General features: G+C 44.6%; 1 protein-coding gene across 1 annotated transcript in view; it reads left to right on the forward strand.

The window, feature by feature from the left end:
- LOC126088244 (uncharacterized) overlaps positions 1-19,492 on the forward strand; it is an 87,990-nt gene extending 68,498 nt beyond the window's left edge. The window contains exon 5 of the mRNA XM_049906374.1: positions 19,170-19,492. Coding sequence (XP_049762331.1) covers positions 19,170-19,492 — 323 coding nt within the window. The remainder of the gene's footprint in view (positions 1-19,169) is intronic.
- Positions 19,493-20,500: the final 1,008 nt, after the last annotated feature.

Below are 20,500 nucleotides of genomic sequence, written 5' to 3' on the forward strand. Positions count from 1 at the left end.
GCATATTATACCCATACAAATCGCCATTCATTTTTTTAAAATTTTGATACGGTTTATTTTCTGTAAAATTAACTAGTTTTCAAGCGACTCAAGGAACATCAGGTGGAGGTGTTACGGTAACATTATCTGGACGTTACGAAGATGGAGCTGCACGAAGGAACGAACATTAAAGCGTGAATGAGGTACTACCATGTATAACATTTTCTTCTTAGAGCCATAGCAAGATAAATAAAGAGCGGAACAGTTGTGAGTAGAGTTACTGTCCATCAAAACTACAGTTCGGTAGTTTTACTACACTACATAGATGACATAGTAAATGATAGGATTGCCCGTAATATTGGTAGCATCGGTAGGGAAAGACACGTAAATGAATCTCTAAGAGAGAAACGGGGAGCCGGCGACTTCTTTATGTTTGTTTGTTTGCATATTTTGCACATAACTAGAACCACAAATGGCTCAGCATTAGTCCGCTATGTATTTTATATCCTCAGAGAATTCAAACTCCATTTTGTAAGTAATAAAAATTAGTTACTGGCATAACTTCTGCACTTGATATATGAAATTCGATAATACGTATTAATTTTTTTTTTGTAAATCCAAAAAGAAACAAACCCCAAAAAATCGAACTCAAAGTTTGAGTTAGTGCCATATCGTTGAATTTAAGGTTATTTCAGTGTGGTTAGGTATAAGCTCCCGTACATTTACTGTAGTATCGACTGATGTTATCTATTTTTGATTTCAGGTAACTCCTAAAGGGCTACACTGGTCGCAGTCTGCATACTTCAAACTCGCAGGCGCTTGATCAGACCATAACTTCTGGCGACATTGTTTTATTATTGAAAATCTAAAATAAAATTTCCAAACTTCGCCTATTTTTGGCTCATTTGAATGAGAACCTGGCCTTAACTGACCAGAGCGATTAGGATGACTGCCGTAATCTACGCTTACCTACGGTAGACTACGGTAGTTTTAAAACTCTAGTTATGAGCAAACTAACAGAGTGACAAAGTTGTTACTTGAGACAGAAAATAATTTATATAGGAAAAAGAATACTTCTTACTACTGTCTTTTGTGGAGATACTTTGGTGGTACGCTGTCTTGGGACGTTTGGTAGAAGAGGTTCTTTCATCGCTATGTCGTCTCCGGCAACGTCGGTATCCCTCCTGCCTCCACAAATACGGGCAAGACTCATCGCTCAGCACCAAGGGGTGTAACTCAATGTCCCAGTTAACTCCACACCGCCGAAGTATCTGTCTTCTGCGGTAAGGTGTAAGCGGTAAACGACAGATGCCAACTGGAGATCTCTATGCAGTCTCTAGCAGTCTGTTCCCGACGGGTCGCGGTGCCATTGTACCTGTAACATCTATACTGGTTTCAGCTGTTGTCATCTGTCCTTTCGTTAGAGCCAGTCGAAGAACCCCACAATCTTACCGTGGTGTGATCCGTCTGGAGGGATATGTATCTACACTTTTGTGTGATCAATCAGTATGATATTGTTCTCTATATACAGGGTGTTTCAAAAATGACCGGTATATTTGAAACGGCAATAAAAACTAAACGAGCAGCGGTAGAAATACACCGTTTGTTGCAATATGCCTGGGACAACAGTACATTTTCAGGCGGACAAACTTTCGAAATTACAGTAGTTACAATTTTCAACAACAGATGGCGCTGCAAGTGATGTGAAAGATATAGAAGACAACGCAGTCTGTGGGTGCGCCATTCTGTACGTCGTCTTTCTGCTGTAAGCGTGTGCTGTTCACAACGTGCAAGTGTGTTGTAGACAACATGGTTTATTCCTTAGAACAGAGGATTTTTCTGGTGTTGGCAACCACAGAGGGCAACGCGCAGCTAGTGCAGCAGGTGATCCGACAGCGGCCTCGGGTTTCCGTTCGCCGTGTTGCAGCTGCGGTCCAAACGACGCCAACGTCCACGTATCGTCTCATGCGCCAGAGTTTACACCTCTATCCATACAAAATTCAAACGCGGCAACCCCTCAGCGCCGATACCATTGCTGCACGAGAGACATTCGCTAACGATATAGTGCACAGGATTGATGACGGCGATATGCATGTGGGCAGCATTTGGTTTACTGACGAAGCTTATTTTTACCTGGACGGCTTCGTCAATAAACAGAACTGGTGCATATGGGGACCCGAAAAGCCCCATGTTGCAGTCCCATCGTCCCTGCATCCTCAAAAAGTACTGGTCTGGGCCGCCATTTCTTCCAAAGGAATCATTGGCCCATTTTTCAGATCCGAAACGATTACTGCATCACGCTATCTGGACATTCTTCGTGAATTTGTGGCGGTACAAACTGCCTTAGACGACACTGCGAACACCTCGTGATTTATGCAAGATGGTGCCCGGCCACATCGCGCGGCCAACGTCTTTAATTTCCTGAATGAATATTTCGATGATCGTGTGATTGCTTTGGGCTATCCGAAACATACAGGAGGCGGCGTGGATTGGCCTCCCTATTCGCCAGACATGAACCCCTGTGACTTCTTTCTGTGGGGACACTTGAAAGACCAGGTGTACCGCCAGAATCCAGAAACAATTGAACAGCTGAAGCAGTACATCTCATCTGCATGTGAAGCCATTCCGCCAGACACGTTGTCAAAGGTTTCGGGTAATTTCATTCAGAGACTACGCCATATTATTGCTACGCATGGTGGATATGTGGAAAATATCGTACTATAGAGTTTCCCAGACCGCAGCGCCATCTGTTGTTGAAAATTGTAACTACTGTAATTTCGAAAGTTTGTCTGCCTGAAAATGTACTGTTGTTCCAAGCATATTGCAACAAACGGTGTATTTCTATCGCTGCTCGTTTAGTTTTTATTGCTGTTTCAAATATACCGGTCTTTTTGAAACACCCTGTACATAAACGATCTGGCAAACGGGGTGGGCAGCAATCTGCGGTTGTTTGCTGATGATGCCGTGGTTTGTGGTAAGGTGTCGAAGTTGAGTGACAGGAGGAAGATACAAGACGACTTACACAAAATTTCCAGTTGATGTGATGAGCGGCAGCTAGCCCCAAATGTGGAAAAATGTAAGTTAATGCGGATGAGTAGGAAGAACAAATTTGTAATGTTTGAATACAATATTACTAGTGTCCAGTTTGACGCAGTCAAGTCGTTTAGATACCTGGGCGTAACACTGGAAAACGATATGAGGTGGGACGAGCATGTGAGAACTGAGGTAGGGAAGGCGACTGGTGGACTTCGGTTTATTGGGAGAATTTTAGGAAAGAGTGGTTCACCTGCAAAGGAGATCGCATAGAACACGGTGGTGCGACCTATTCTTCACTAGTACTCGAGTGTTTGGAATCCATATGAGGTCGGATTGAAGGAAGACATTGAAGCAATTGAGAGGTGGACTACTAGATTTGTTACCGCTAGGTTTGAACAACACGTGTTACGGAGATGCTTCGGGAACTCAAATGGGAAAACCGAGCGAGGTGGCGCAGTGGTTAGCACACTGGACTCGCATTCGGAAGGACGACGGTTCAATCCCGTCTCCGGCTATCCTGATTTAGGTTTTCCGTGATTTCCCTAAATCGCTTTAGGCAAATGCCGGGATGGATCCTTTGAAAGGGCACGGCCGATTTCCTTCCCCATCCTTCCCTAACCCGAGCTTGCGCTCCGTCTCTAATGACCTCGTTGTCGACGGGACGTTAAACACTAATCTCCTCCTCCCTCCTCAAATGGGAATCCCTGGAGGAAAAGCGATGTTCTTTTCGCGAAACACTCTTGAGAAAATGTAGAACCTGACTGCGGAACAATTTTACTGACACCAAAATACATTGACCACGAAGATATACGAGAAATTAGGGCTCATACGGAGGCATGTACACAGTCGGTTTTCTCTCGCCCTATTTGTGAATGGAACGGGAAAAGAAATGACTAGTTCCCTTCGTCGCATACCATTCGGTGGCTCGCGGAATTTCTATGTAGATGTAGATGATGATACCATGTTCACCATGTCAGCGATCCGCATAAGCTTGCATGAGGATGAATTTTTGAACAACATATGCACAGGTCTGGGTTGTAATCGTGTTTCGGAGAGAAACGTGGACGATGAAAGCTTAGATTAGAAGAGAACAGATGCTTTTGAAATATAGTGCTACAGAAGAATGCTGAAGATTAGTTGGGTAGATCGAGTGAGGTAATAGGGACGTACTGGATAGAACTGGCAAGATAAATTTGTGGCACAACTGGATTAAAAGAACGGAGCGGTTGATAGCGCACACACTGAGATATCAAGGGTTCATCGGTTTGGTGTTGGAGGGAAGTTTGTGTGTTTGTGGGGGGAGGGTAAAAATCATATGGGGAGACCAAGAGGCGGTACAGGAAGCAGATTCATGAGAATATAGGTTGCAGTAACTATTTGGAAACGGATTAAATAGCAGGGCAAGCTGCATCAAACCAGTCTCCGGAACGAAGACCACAACAAGAACACTGCACAAGCATGGAAGTACTGGTGTATCATTTTTACAGCGTTTGGTCAGGTTCTTCATGGCGCAACTTCTGACATTCCCGTCAGTGTCCACCTACATTTATAATCAGCTGACCATCTTACGGTTTGTGGCGGATGGTACTTCATGTACCATTGTCTCTCTCCTTCTTTCCTGTTCGTCGTAATTGGTGAGCGGTAAGACCAATTGTTGGTAAGCTTCCGTGTAAGCTATTTTTACCTTCATGGTCTTTTCGTGAGATATACGTACGTCGGAGCAGTATATTGATCGACACGAGCAACAACGTACGCCCTCGGAATTTTGACGGTGTAAAACACCGTGTATGATGAACCGCAACCTTGCAACGTACGCCACTAATGATGGATGAGCGCCTTCATGGCGCTTTCGCGCTCACTAAACGAAGCTCTGGAGAAATGAGATGCTCTTCTTTGTATCTTCTCCATTTCCACTACCAATCCTGAAGGCTAACTGTCCCTGTTTCTGACGCATCTGTCGACCTCCTTCGTGGCTGAATTAAGTTTCGCGAGTATTCCGCCAACGAATTTGTCAGGCGTGCGCCTACTTTAAATCGCTAAATACGCGTGCTCCCCGGTATCTAATGATGTGACTGCTTCCAGTAACTGTTTGGAAATTGTGTAATCAAACAATAACGGCTCTGTTCAACTATTTATCCACAGTACGTTACATTTGTTTATGCTGATGGTCACCTGTCAGTCTTCTCACCATGTGTTGATCCTCTGCAGATCCTCTGCAGATCTTCCTGCCTTTCGCGCAACTGTTCCAGCCTTGTGACTTCTCTACGCACAACAGATGGTTCAAATGGCTCTGAGCACTATGGGACTTAACTTCTGTGGTCATCAGTCCCCTAGAACGTAGAACTACTTAAACCTAACTAACCTAAAGACATCACGCACATCCATGCCCGAGGCAGGAATCGAACCTGCGACCGCAGCAGCCCCGCGGTTCCGGACTGCGCGCCTAGAACCATTAGACCACCGCGGCCGGCACGCACAACAGCATTAGACGCGAACAGCCTGATGAAATTTTCGATGTTATCCACCGGATTGTTTACGTATATTGAAACGTCCCGTTTGAACAATTTCTGAATTACTGTGTTGATAAACATCTTACACTATTTGCTTTTCAAACAGCTGAGCAAAACTGAACGTACTCAAACATTCACTAAAGTGACACACAATATTTTTAGCGCAACGCAATCTGAGTTTCAAAAATCCCTACAAAAGAATGGACCTGACTAACATTAACCTATACGTTTCACAAATCACTTACCTCACAAAAATCTTCGTTACTCGAACTACTGCAATACAGCGAGCGCCACTACTGCCAGCTAAATAAAAGATTCAAACTACTGAAGGGACTAACTACTGATAGGCATAGTTAGCAAATGAAAGATTTTAATAGAGAACAAACGATGTATTTACCTTAATAATCATAATATATATGCCATCCAGTTTTACAAATTTCAAATCTCCGCCATTTCTCTCCCCACATCCACCACTGCTGGCGGCTCACCTCCAACTGCGCAACGCTACGCGCTGTTCACATCCAGCTGCCGCTGCCCAACACTACAATGGCAGACAACAATGCAAACTAGCTACAGACTGCACACAGCACAGCCAGTGATTTTCATACCGAGCGCTACGTAACGTTGCCGATAAGAAAACATAAACAGCCCCCATGTTCCACACAAAAAATTTTACAAATTGTTTTGGGCAGTGGCCAATAATGATTTGATAAAATTTTTCATAATTACAATAACAAAGAAATCAAATGCACACACTTATTGATACAATGTTGGTCAAAAGCTAAAATTTTCTCACAGTCCATAAAGACAGTCCTGATCATTCATCACAGTGAAACTGCCGTTTCTTTTCTCAAAGTCTGAGCAGTAAAAGACAATGCACACAGAAGTAGTGGATTTCCATGCAGTCTTGAAGAAGTAGTGTTGTCCTTCCAATGGAAAGGCAGTGCTGACAGGTAATGGGTCACAACAGAGCAAACCCACAGCAGAGTCATTCGACGTTTTGAAGAATATTGGTAGGTAGGTCATCACAGAGTAGACCCACTATAGTCTTGGTAGAGAGAGGTGCAGACCCACTGCAGTCCTTGTAGAAATAATGGTATCCTGGCAGGGTCGCCATATGAAACGTCCCCTTTGAACAATTTCTGAATTACTGTGCTGATAAACCTCTTACAATATTTGCTTTTCAAACAGCTGAGCAAAACTGAACATACTCAAACATTCACTAAAGTGACACACAATATTTTTAGCGCAACGCAATCCGATTTTCAAAAATCCCTACAAAAGAATGGCCCTGACTAACATTAACCTATACGTTTCACAAATCACTTACCTCACAAAAATCTTCGTTACTCGAACTACTGCAATACAGCGAGCGCCACTACTGCCAGCTAAATAAAAGATTCAAACTACTGAAGGGACTAACTACTGATAGGCATAGTTAGCAAATGAAAGATTTTAATAGAGAACAAACGATGTATTTACCTTAATAATCATAATATATATGCCATCCAGTCTTACAAATTTCAAATCGCCGCCATTTCTCTCCCCACATCCACCACTGCTGGCGGCTCACCTCCAACTGCGCAACGCTACGCGCTGCTCACATCCAGCTGCCGCTGCCCAACACTACAATGGCAGACAACAATGCAAACTAGCTACAAACTGCACACAGCACAGCCAGTGATTTTCATACCGAGCGCTACGTAACGTTGCCGATAAGAAAACATAAACAGCCTACTTACAATATTACGAACATTACAGCGTCAGAAAGTAAGCATTACTTTGAATCCCATCATTTGGGAAATAGCAAGGTTGTATTCACCCCGCAAGTTGTCTTAAGAGAGATGTTCGAGAAAGGCAAATCTACATTTATAGCGTTTGTAAATTAAATAATGCTTTTGGCAGTGTCGAGTATAATGCACTGTTTGAATAGTTAAGAGGGCTAACAAGCAGCGGACGAATTCGAATGAGAAGAAAGGTAGGAACTAAATGGGGAGGGAGAGAGAGAGAGAGAGAGAGAGAGAGAGAGAGAGCATTGCAGTCTAACCTGTATTTTATTCAGTCTGTACACAAGCCAGCAATAAACGAAATCAAAGTTCTGGGAGAAAACGAAATTTAAAAATTTGCCGATGACATTGTAAATCCGTCAGATGGAAAGTCAGGAGCAAACAGGGTGTGAAATACGTACTGGCAATACCAAGAAAAACTTTCGTGATAAACGTAACTTTTTAACATCAAATACAAATTGAAGGGTTGGGAAGTGTTTCTTGAAAGTATTTGTCTGGGTCGTTGCCTTATAATAAATCGAAACACGATCAATAAAGAATACAGACAACAAGAGAATAGAGGTTTTTGAAATATGGTGTCACAGAAATATCCTCAAGAATTAGTGGGTCGACAGGATACGAGTAACTAGTGAAGGCGTACTGAATACAGTCGAGTAGGGAACAGCTTACGGCACAATTTGACTAAAAGAAGGCACCCCACAAGCACCAAGAAATAGTTAATTTGTATTGGAGGAATGGGTGTGAAAGACTGAAATTGTGTGTGTGTGTGTGTGTGTGTGTGTGTGTGTGTGTGTGTGTGTATGTGTGTGTGTGTGAAGGGATGGGGGGGGGGGGCAGAGCGCGGGGGTGAGGGTGTAAAAACTGAACACGAGCGCGAAGTGTTTTGGGACTGAAAGCTAAACAACAGTTTCGTCTTGCAATAATCTCGCAATTTCTCTGACGTGGGCAAAGAGAAAATTTAGTCGAACGGGGAAATACTTCTATTATATGATTCTTGAGTTTCTCCCGGCGTATTTGATAATCAAAATATCCACGGGTGTGCTGCCGGTCTATAGTGTCCAACGGGCACACTATAGACCGGCAGCACACCCGTGGATATTTTGATTACTTCTATTATAGGTCAGAGATCTGCTTGTTTTTCAAGGTGCTATGTGAATGTACTTTGTCCAACTTTATCCTACTGAGTAGACTCCACTCCTGAAGGGCGATATTGAAAGACCAACAGAATAGCCACTCACAGCAGTCAGAACACCAAGTGGGTGTGATAAAAGTCGATGTTTAGGAGCGGGGAGTCTTTCCTAAGAAGGGCGTAAGACAGGGTTGTGGCGTTACACCATCAGCATTCAATTTGTACGTCGAAGAGTCAACGAAGAAAGTGAAAAGAAAATCACAAGAGAAGCAGATACAAATACTAAAGGACAGAGCAGGGTGGCACGGTGGTTAGCACACGAATCGTATTCTGGAGGACGATGGTTCAGACCCTCGTCCAGTCATCCTGATTTAGGTTTTCCATGAGTTAGGGAAATCACTTCAGGAAAATGGAAGGGTGGTTCCTTTGAAACGGCATGGCTGACTTCTTTCCACATCCTTCCCTAAGCCGATGGGATCGATGTCTGCGCTGTTTGATCCTGTCTCCCACATCAACCAACCAACCAAACAAACAAACAATACCAAGGTCTGCGACAACATTAACTCTATGGCCTGATCTACGGTAGTTTTACAGGACATACTGACAGGAAAGGACAGAATGATTAGTGTGGCTGTAACAAATCATTTCGCTGCAATGCCTGTGTGGTAGTCGGTCGTTAGCACTGTTGTGGTCGCCACGACCAGCTTCCTATTGCAAAGGTAAGTGGGTTTCTGTTGTGGTCGCCACTACCAGTTTTCTGTTGCAGGAAGAAGAGTGTTTCTGTTCGACCTCAAGATGATGGGAAGGTCTTTGCCTAATCCTCCTAAACGGGTGGTGGTCGAAGCCAATCAGGTTGATATAAAGGGCGAGTAATTTACCCACATCACAATCGGTGTTTTCCAACACTCGTTTCAGAGGAACTTCTGAAAGTCATGGCAGGAAGTAGCACCTTATAGAAGCGCTGAAATGGGAGCAGCAAATGGCCGATGAAAATGCGTACATTCACTTCCTGATTCTGACTGTTGGACGACTTATCTTCCCCAGCAGTGATGCCATCTTTCGGCATCGTATCTGTCACGTCACAAGGCCGGAATCTCGTGCTACAGTGGGGAGAGGAGCACTATAGTGAACTGACATCGATGTCTCACCACCGATCTCGCGTGTTGGGAGGCCGATGGAACACATCTGGGAGGTTATCGGGCGCCAGCTCGGCGCCAACAATCCACCGCCCCGTAATTTAAGGGAAGTCGTACTGCCGTACCTTGACAGTGTTAAATAGGCTATATAACTGACCCGTTTTGTCAGGAACTGTTGAGTATATAAATACGAGATTTTTTCCACTTGTTCTCTCACGTTTTGTGAATCTATTGCTGTACAATCACTTTACAATGACAGTTAGGAAACGAGTTACGATTTTGTTCCTAACATGTAATTTTTTGATGTAAAATTTCACAATTTTAATATCTCTAATTTTAGCTATTGGAGTAAATGCTACGAAACTAAACCTAATATATGATGGTACTATGTATGTTATGTGGTAATTAATTATAGTTGCAGGTTTAGTAGTTTCTGAGAAAAAGGGACATTCATATTGAAAAATGTCATTTCGAGACAGTTGCGCCTTAAAGAAAAAAGTTTGTACACAGCCAACTGAGACATACAAAATGTGTTAGAATCCCCCTGGCTGGTCCTCATCTCCTCCTTTATCTTCCTCGCCCAATGCTGCCTCCTTTCCCTTGGATCTGGCTTCTTTTGACATGTTTTTGCTGCAATCTCTGCCTTCATGATTCGCAGCTGATCTAAGTCCATAACGCTTTTGGTGGTGTCTTAACCTTAATGAATTCCAAGATGCTCCAAAACCTTTAGTCTCCCATAATCATCATAATTAAAAGTAAGAACAGCGTCAAAAACATTGAATACAACGAAAATATTTTTTGGTGCCTTTGACCATATAACATCGTTAAAAGATTCGTTGGTATTTTGTGTTTTGAGCTTCAGACATATCTTCGACAAGATACTGAAACGTAGGTTTCCTAGCAAACAAAACGGCATTTGTGTGGTATCGATAGCTACGATGACACAGCGTAGATGCAAGTTCATAGGTTGGCACTACGACACCGACACCGACGACAGTGTCCTCTAGCAGGCGCTGTGCAGGTCTGCGAGCTCCGCTGCAGATTCTCGCCATTTGATCAAGAGCAGACGGCCAGGACACTTCGCTTCAACTTCAGAGGGTGATGGCTTGCTATTGAGACTTTGCACTACTTACGACGGGTCTAAGGTTTTGCTCATAGTTGCTAAGTTATGTAACCATATATTAACTTGTTTTTGCCTATAGTAAACATCTATAATTCACACTTCAGTACCGAGAGATTTTCACCTTTCCCTGCTCCTACTCGCTTTCGTCATTCCGCCAACGTTTCAGTTTTCAGGAGCAGACCCACGCGCCGCCTTCCATGTGGGATACAAAAGTTTGGTATAATAACTTTGTGTGAGAAGTGACTAATATGTCTTCCTCTTTTGCCTTCAGGTATTTATACCACTGAGTGGAATGCATGTTGTGGATAGGTTCAGCATCTGTAGACAGCTTGTGGAAATAAATTCCCCAAACTGCTCTCTTCATGCCATCTAAATTGTACCCTTGTATCTAATAGCAATACTATAATGCTGTGTAATCTGATCAGTTTGTTTATCAGTCAGCCGACGTCTTGTACAGGGCTATTACAAATGATTGAAGCGATTTCATAAATTCACTGTAGCTCCATTCATTGACATATGGTCACGACACACTACAGATGCGTAGAAAAACTCATAAAGTTTTGTTCGGCTGAAGCCGCACTTCAGGTTTCTGCCGTCAGAGCGCTCGAGAGCGCAGTGAGACAAAATGGCGACAGGAGGCGAGAAAGCGTATGTCGTGCTTGAAATGCACTCACATCAGTCAGTCATAACAGTGCAACGACGCTTCAGGACGAAGTTCAACAAAGATCCACCAACTGCTAACTCCATTCGGCGATGGTATGCGCAGTTTAAAGCTTCTGGATGCCTTTGTAAGGGGAAATCAACGGGTCGGCCTGCAGTGAGCGAAGAAACGGTTGAACGCGTGCGGGCAAGTTTCACGCGTAGCCCGCGGAAAATTGGCTCATGCCACAACTGGAGACCGACAGCGCCGACTTCATCTTTCAACAGGATGGTGCCCCACCGCACTTCCATCATGATGTTCGGCATTTCTTAAACAGGAGATTGGAAAACCGATGGATCGGTCGTGGTGGAGATCATGATCAGCAATTCATGTCATGGCCTCCACGTTCTCCTGACTTAACCCCATGCGATTTCTTTCTGTGGGGTTATGTGAAATATTCAGTGTTTAAACCTCCTCTACCAAGAAACGTGCCAGAACTGCGAGCTCGCATCAACGATGCTTTCGAACTCATTGATGGCGACATGCTGTGCCGAGTGTGGGAGGAACTTGATTATCGGCTTGATGTCTGCCGAATCACTAAAGGGGCACATATCAAACATTTGTGAATGCCTAAAAAAACTTTTTGAGTTTTTGTATGTGTGTGCGAAGCAATGTGAAAATATCTCAAATAATAAAGTTATTGTAGAGCTGTGAAATCGCTTCAATGATTTGTAATAACCCTGTACTTTGACCATCTGATAAGTTAGTACTTCCTAATTGCTGTTTTCGTATACACAGTCTCGTGCCCATCCTCTTCCGCACATGATTAATGCAATGCGGTATTGTAACTGACAATTCACCATAAGGTTATTCTCCACCAATGACGCGAAACAAAATTCTCAGAAACATCAGTGCATGCGTATCTTCAAATATCTATTTAAAATAGTAAACCGAATATTTCAATAAAATAAGCGCCAAATTAAGCATAGATATCCATATTTTCATAAGCTCCATAAAAGTAAAAATGTCAAATTTTGGGCGCTATCTAGACACCTGTTGCGACGTAGCTCCGAAAAGCTACCGAGGGCTTGTCGAATCGATGCAGCACAGAATCGCTGCTGTCTTGTGTCCTAAAGGTGGACAAGCAATATTTCTCGGCTCACCAGTTTATGTAAGCGGAAGCAGAGGGGTGTGGCCTAAAACTTCAATTACCACTTCGGAAAATTAGTTATCCGTCAAGCTTTCGTTCGTTTGCAGGCGCATGTATGAAGTCCTTGTACACGCACTGGACTGCCAGCGCCACAGTGCCTTACACCTTATAGCAGCGCGCTGCCGCTAGACAAGGAAAAAACAAAACAAAACGTCGCAGACCATCTCTTCTTTGCCAAGGCGCTGTGACGCTGGGAACCCAGTGTGTGTACAAGGACCTCAGACGTGCACTTAGCTTCATTTTTTTCTACATGCTAAATGAAACTTCAAGATTACCTCTCGTACATTTAACAAAAACTGGGCAACTGCGAGTAGAACTCGCGCTCTGAGGGTTGCGTACAAACTTAGTTATGCTTACATAGTGAGTTCATCCATCCCGGGAATCTCGACCATTTTTATCCGTTATCGGCACTGACAATGGCGAGAATTCCAAGATTAGCGAAGAAGTTTTAATTTCAACTTTGAAGTCGGATAACAAACGATAAAAAGGTTTTTTTTTCACTCAATATAAAAGCAGATTAACACTTTTCGTATTATTTTCGTTTACTTGTTCCGTTAAATCTTGCTTCCTGCCAATATTTTATGATTCGAAGCCAACGGGAAATACCCTATAGGTTTCGATAAGTGAACTTGTATCAAAACATGTGATATATATAGCCATGGCTTTTGATTGCATTGACTCAGAAGCTTGCATTTATTACACCGCCAAGGGACCATTACAAATTAACAATTTTCGGATGCTTTCCTATATTTGTACTGTATAACCTTACTTCTTACCAAATTTACTGAGTCTAAGCCAACAGTAAGTATCCCATAAATTGTGATGAGTGAGCTGGTGAGTATCAAAATACGTGACATCGTCGTATCTTTTGATTGTATTGACTTAGAAGCTTCACTTTTTTACAGAGCCAAGGTGTCACACGGCTAGAATAAACGGACAAAACATTATAGGCGCTTTGAAAAAAAAAAAAAAAGCTCCTCTCAGACATGACAATGGTGCAAGCTTGTATGGAAGGGTCAAAGGCAGCAGTACGTTTCCGAGGAGCCACATCAGAAACATTCGAGATTGAGACAGGCCTCAGACAAGGGGATGCTCTCTCATGTGTGTCATAGAGAAAATAATAAAAGACTGTAGGCAACAAGAGTGGGCTGGAGTAGAGATGCACGGTAACTTCAATTGTCTCACATATGAAGATGACATAGTACTACTACGTGCATCAAAGCACGAGTTGAAAGAAATGTACCAGAAAATGGACGATTATGCACAGAAGGTAGGGCTCAAAGTGAATCGAGACAAAACAGAGTTCATACATTTAGGAAGAAGACAAGAGCAGGAAGAATTTCTTGAGATAGATGGCAATATGTTCAAGAGACTACACCAGTTCAGATACGTGAGATCTTGGTTTAGCACGGACAACAACATAAGCGGACATCAAGGAAAGAATAGCAGTGGGAATGAAATGTATGCATTCCCTCAGAGAGACGCTCGGCTCTAAATCGATCTCAGTAAACACTACGATGAAAATCTACAACACAGTGATAAGCCCAGCAGTAATGTACGGTTCAGAAACATGGAGCATGACTAAGCGAGAAAGGGAAAAACTATTAATATTTGAAAGAAGAGTATTGAGGAAGATATGGGGACCAGTTTTAGATAACGAAGAATGGAGGAGGAGGAAAACCGAGGAAATCTACCTTCTGATGCGACAACCAACTATCCTGCAGAAGATAAAGAGCAAAAGAATACAATGGGTCGGCCATGTAGCTCGTATGCCAGATGGAAGACAGGCGAAGATGGCAATAGCCGGGAAAACAAACGCCAAACGCCGCATTGGATGACCAGGGCAGCGCTGGATGGATGACCTAGGGAAGGACCTAGCAGCCCTGGGAGCTGAAGACACCTGGAGGAACCGGACACAAAACAGGAAGGAATGGAGGCAGTTGGTGGAAGCAGAGCGTGGTCTGCAGGGCCTGTGATCGCTGATTATCTATCTATCTCAGACTTAGCAGCCTTGTGAAACACACACACACACACACACACACACACACACACACACACACAGGACAAATATATTCCTCGTAATATGAAGGGCGATGAAACAAAGGAACCGTACAAAATGGTAAAATTTCCAACTGGAGAGTAGTTATTGTCTATTTTCCACTAATGGCTAGTTTCGGGTACCATACCGTGGTCAAGCTGTAAGTGAGGAACATGAAGACAGGCCACCAAGGTGTCCAACCACTAGCATATGTCAGCAGATTTGAAAACTGCTGACGAGTAGTCCTGCGTAAAAGTGGCTATTGTTTTTAAGCAGTTTGTACGCCGCTTGTGCATACGACTGCTTGCCACAGGTTCTATGTTTACCACCCATATGATGTTGGCTTGTCAACTTAATGGCCTGTCCTCAGGTCTGATACGTGTAACAGCGTGACTATAACATCCGAAACTGGATCTCCATGCAATGCGATAGCCTTACGCCACATTACTGAGAGAGGCTGATTGCCAGCATTGTAGCCCTCTACTGGTCGACGTCGGAACCAACGTCTTGGATCATCAATAACCTCCCCACGTACTGTTTCCCGCGGAGTGCAACCTACACTGGGCCAAACAGACGGAAGTAGCAAGGTGCGAGATCCGGGCTGCAGGGTGCATGAGGAAGAACGGCCAAATGAAGTTGTGTGAGCTCCTCTCAGGTGCGGAGATATGTGTGAGGCCTTGCCTTGTCAGGGACCGAGCGAGGTGGCGCAATGGCTGGCACACTGGACTCACATTCGGGAGGACGACGGTTCAATCCCGCGTCCGGTCGTCCTGATTTAGGTTTTCCGCGATTTCCCCAAATCGCTCCAGCAAATGGTTCCTTTGAAAGGGCAATGCCGGCTTCCTTCCCCGTCCTTCCCTAATCCAATGAGACCAATGACCTCGCTGTCTGGTCTCCTCCTCCAAACAATCCAATCCAGTCCTTGTCACGGAGAAATTCGTTTACATTGTTGTGGCGACGAATACTCTGAAGTTGTTTCTTTAATTACCTGATGGTAACACCATGCGCTTCAGAGTTGATTATTGCACCGTGAGGGAGGATATCAAACAGAATAACACCTTCAGGGTCTGAGAAGACCGTCGTCATGACTTTACCGTGTGAGGTTACGGAGGAGCGGTGGTTTGGCGCCACTCTATGGATACCGTTTTGTATCCGGTTCGTAGTGAAGAACCGATGTTTCATCGTCTGTGACGATGTTCGACAGAAAATTGTCACGATTAGCCTCGTAACACGCAAGCAATTCTGCACGGGTGGTCCTTTTTTGCACTTTATGGACTCCTGTTAAGCAGCGAGGATCTCAGCGGGGACGCGCGTTTGAATGTCCCAACTGGTGGGTAGAGACGCCCAGTTGCGCAGCGTGGTGTTTGACTGTGATCCGTCGAATGAGAGTGTCCGCACGTTCCAACGCCCAGAGGTCACAGCTGTGTGCGGCCAATCGGCACGGCACAGATCGGACAGGTTTGCACGACCTTGTTTCTATGATGGCAGACGCCTCGCCCAACGAGTCATCGTGCTTTTGGTTGCTGCAGGTGTTCCTCGACATTCTGCAAGCACCTACGAATATCAACTATTGTCCGGTTTTCCGGCAGAAGAAACTCAATGACAGCTCTCTGCTTGCAACGTACGAGGGTCACTCCAAAAGAAATGCACAATATTTCTGTAAAAATACAGTTTCCGTTCTGCATGTGTGAAAGTTTTACAGTGTGTAGATACATCCTTCCTGCTTGTTTTCAAACTTAGTTCAACCTGTTCCCGTGAATGGCGCAGTCACAGCATGTCTTCAAGATGGCTGCTGCACTTGACGTTCGTCAGAAGCAATGTGCTGCCATAGAATTCCTGTGCTGCGAAAACGAGACAGTGGGAAATATCCACAAGAGGTTGAAAAAGGTGTATGGAGATGCTGCTGTCGATCGCAGTACATTTAGTAGGTGGACAAGCAGATTACGTGATAAAAACGGGCACGGCAATATTGAGGATTGTCCTCGCAGCGGAGGGCCTCGTACTGCACACACTCCAGACAATGTGCAGAGAGTTAGCGAATTGGTGGCTGCTGACAGATGCATCACAGTGAACGAATTGTGACGCTACGTTGGGACAGGGGAAGGAAGTATTTGCAGAATACTGAAAGTTTTGGTGTTAAAAAAGGTTTGCGCCAGGTGGGTTCCCAGGATGTTGACAGTGACTCACGAAGAAACAAGAAAAACGGTATGCAGCGAACTTTTGGAACAGTAGGAGAATGGTGGTGATGAATTTCTTGGAAGAATTGTGACAGGTGATGAAACATAACTCCATCATTTTTCATCAGAGACGGAGAGGCAATCAATGGAGTAGCATCATGCAAATTCAACGAAGAAACAAAAAATTCAAAACCACACCTTATGCTGGAAAAGTTATGGCTAGGTGTTTTCCGATTCCGAAAGACTCTTGCTTGTGGACATCATGCCAAGTGGAGCCACCATAAATTATGATGCATATGTGACGACACTGAAGAAACTTCAAGCTCGACTCAGTCGTTTTCGACCATATCGGCAAAAGCAGGATGTTTTGCTGTTGCACGACAATGTACGGCCACATGTCAGTCAAAAAACTATGGAAGCGATCACGAAACTCGGATCGACAACACTGAAACACCCGCCTTACAGTCCTGACCTGGCTCCATGTGACTATCATCTCTTAGGGAAACTGAAAGACTCTCTTCGTGGAACAAGGTTTGAAGATTGATGACTAAGTTGTGCACGCTGCCAAACAGTGGCTCCTACAGGTTGGTCCAGAATTTTACCGTGCGGGTGTACAGGCGCTGGTTCCGAGATGGCGTAAGGCAGTTGAGAGGGATGGAAATTATGTGGAGAAATGAAAATATTGTTCCTAAAGGATGTACCGGGTGATCAAAAAGTCAGTATAAATTTGAAAACTGAATAAATCACGGAATAATGTAGATAGAGAGGTACAAATTGACACACATGCTTGGAATGACATGGGGTTTTATTAGAACCATAAAAATATAAATGTTCAAAAAATGTCCGACAGATGGCGCTTCATCTGATCAGAATAGCAATAATTGGAATAACAAAGTAAGACAAAGCAAAGATGATGTTCTTTATAGGAAATGCTCAAAATGTACACCATCATTCCTCAACAGTAGCTGTTTGTGGGGAGCATGGGGGCTATGTAAGTCGGCTGTTTATGTTTTCTTATTGGCAACGTTACGTAGCGCTCTATATGAAAATCACTGGCTGTGCTGTGTGCAGTCTGTGGCTAGTTTGCATTGTTGTCTGCCATTGTAGTGTTGGGCAGCGGCAGCTGGATGTGAACAGCGCGTAGCGTTGCGCAGTTGGAGGTGAGCCGCCAGCAGTGGTGGATGTGGGGAGAGAGATGGCGGAGTTTTGAAATTTGTAAGACTGGATGTCAATTATGAGTATTAAGGTAAATACATTGTTTGTTCTCTATTAAAATCTTTCATTTGCTAACTATGCCTATCAGTAGTTAGTGCCTTACGTAGTTTGAATCTTTTATTTAGCTGGCAGTAGTGGCGCTCGCTGTATTGCAGTAGTTCGAGTAACGAAGATTTTTGGTGAGGTAAGTGATTTGTGAAAGGTACAGGATAATGTTAGTCAGGGCCATTCCTTTGTAGGGGTTTCTGAAAGTCAGATTGCGTTGCGCTAAAAAATATTGTGTGTCAGTTTAAGCACAGTCATGTGTAATTGTTGAAAGGGGACGTTTCAGCTGTAGTCGAGGAATAATGTTGTGAACAGCACTGTAAAGCATGTCCGGAGTTATGGTGAGGCATTGGCGTCGGATGTTGTCTTTCAGCATCCCTAGAGATATCGGTCGGTCACGATACACTTGCGACTTCAGGTAACCCCAAAGCCAATAATCGCACGGACTGAGGTCTGGGGACCTGGGAGGCCAAGCATGACGAAAGTGGCGGCTGAGCACACGATCACCACCAAACGAAGCGCGCAAGAGATGTTTCACGCGTCTAGCAATATGGGGTGTTTATTTAAACTGACTTTTTGATCACCCGGTATCTACACTCTGTAAAACTTTCAAACATTTAGAATAAAAGATGGATTTAAAAAAAAATAGTGAGCATTTCTTTTGGAGTAACCGTCGTAGCACCGTTATAGACGCCATTTTGGAGGTTACTAATAGGGAACTTCATGAGACTATAGGAGCTGAAGCGGGACTTTTTCGCTATGTCGCACAACAAAGAGGAAAAAAATGTGTGTTTTGTTAGTTATTGAACTCCCCTCGTAGCTTCGGTAGGCCCCACTCATTCAAGAAGCTTGCTCGTTGTTGGGTGTCTGACTGCGCCGCGGGAACACCAGGATGTTTGTAGGGCTTTGCAAAAACGGCTCTGAGCACTACGCGAGTTAACTTCTTAGGTCATCAGTCCCCTAGAACTTAGAACTAATTAAACCTAACTAACCTAAGGACATCACACACATCCATGCCCGAGGCAGGATTCGAACCTGCGACCGTAGCGGTCACGCGGTTCCAGACTGAAGCGCCTTTAACCGCACGGCCACACCGGCCGGCTAGGGCTTTGCATCTATGAGCTGCCCACCGCTTTGGAATCAGGACGGAGGAGTGCAGGTGCGTGCATCGATAGGCCTGCCAGACGAAGTGGCCTGGCGCGCAAGGGCGGCCCTGGATTAACGGCGCCACCGGCACCGCCAGCTGTGTGCGATGCCGCCATTGCCGCCGCCGCCGCCGCCGCCGCCGCTGCTGCAGCAATTAGAGGCAATTGTGCGCGATGCCGTCATCCGGTGACACACGCGCCGCTGCGCGCCCGGCCTGGAGATTTGTCATTTGCGAAAGTCGCGGCCGAGGCACGGGGGCGTGAGAACGAGCCGGCGGTCAGATTCTCTCGCCCGGAAAGACGCGCCTCCTCAATTGGATAAACGAGCTGAGCTGGGCCACGCCGGCGCAGGCGCGGTTTTAATTCCTCGCCGGCGGTCATTACACGCTTTTGCTTCATCACTCGGCTCCTTCTCGCTTCTTTTCTCTCCGCCACCGCCTCCTCCGCCGAGCGGGATTGTCCTTGCGCATCACTAGCGCCGCGTAGCGGCAATCTCTGTCCCTGGCGGTGGCGCGGGGGACGCCTGCCCCAGAAAAACTTTCGACGATCACGCAACTACTTACGGTTTCTCTATTACCACCGATGACTGTAAACACCTTCACCTGTGCCTGTTTCTCGACGTAGATATCACGTCGACAACACCTCCTGAAGTCCTAAGATCGCTAGACTAACTGCTGATGCCATGAGAGGGGTCAACATCTACATCTACGAGTGCATGGACACTCTGCAAATCACATTCAAGTGCCTGGCAGAGGGTTTATCGAACCACCTTCACAGTTCTCCATTATTCCAATCTCGTATAGCGCGTGGAAAGAATGAACACCTATATCTTTCTGTACTAGCTCTGATTTACCTTATTTTATCGTGGTGATCGTTCCTCCCTATATAGGTCGGTGTCAACAAAATATTTTCGCATTTGGATGAGAAGGTTGGTGATTGGAATTTCGTGAGAAGATTCCGTCGCAACGATAAACGCCTTTGTTTTAATGATTTCCAGCCCAAATCCTGTATCATTTCGGTGACACACTCATATTTCGTGATAATACAAAACGTGCTGCCTTTCTTTGAACTTTTTCGATGTACTCCGCCAGTCCTATCTGGTAAGGATCCCACACCGCGCAGCAGTATTCTAAAAGAGGACGGACAAGCGTAATGAAGCAGTCTCCTTAGTAGGTCTGTTACATTTTCTAAGTGTCCTGCCAATAAAACGCAGTCTTTCGTTAACCTTCCCCACAACATTTTCTTCGTGTTTCTTCCAATTTAGGTTGTTCGTAATTGTAATACCTAGGTATTTAGTTGAATTTACGGCTTTTAGATTAGACTGATTTAT

The sequence above is a fragment of the Schistocerca cancellata genome, chromosome 6 (genome assembly GCF_023864275.1).
Source record: "Schistocerca cancellata isolate TAMUIC-IGC-003103 chromosome 6, iqSchCanc2.1, whole genome shotgun sequence".
NCBI lineage: Eukaryota > Metazoa > Arthropoda > Insecta > Orthoptera > Acrididae > Schistocerca > Schistocerca cancellata.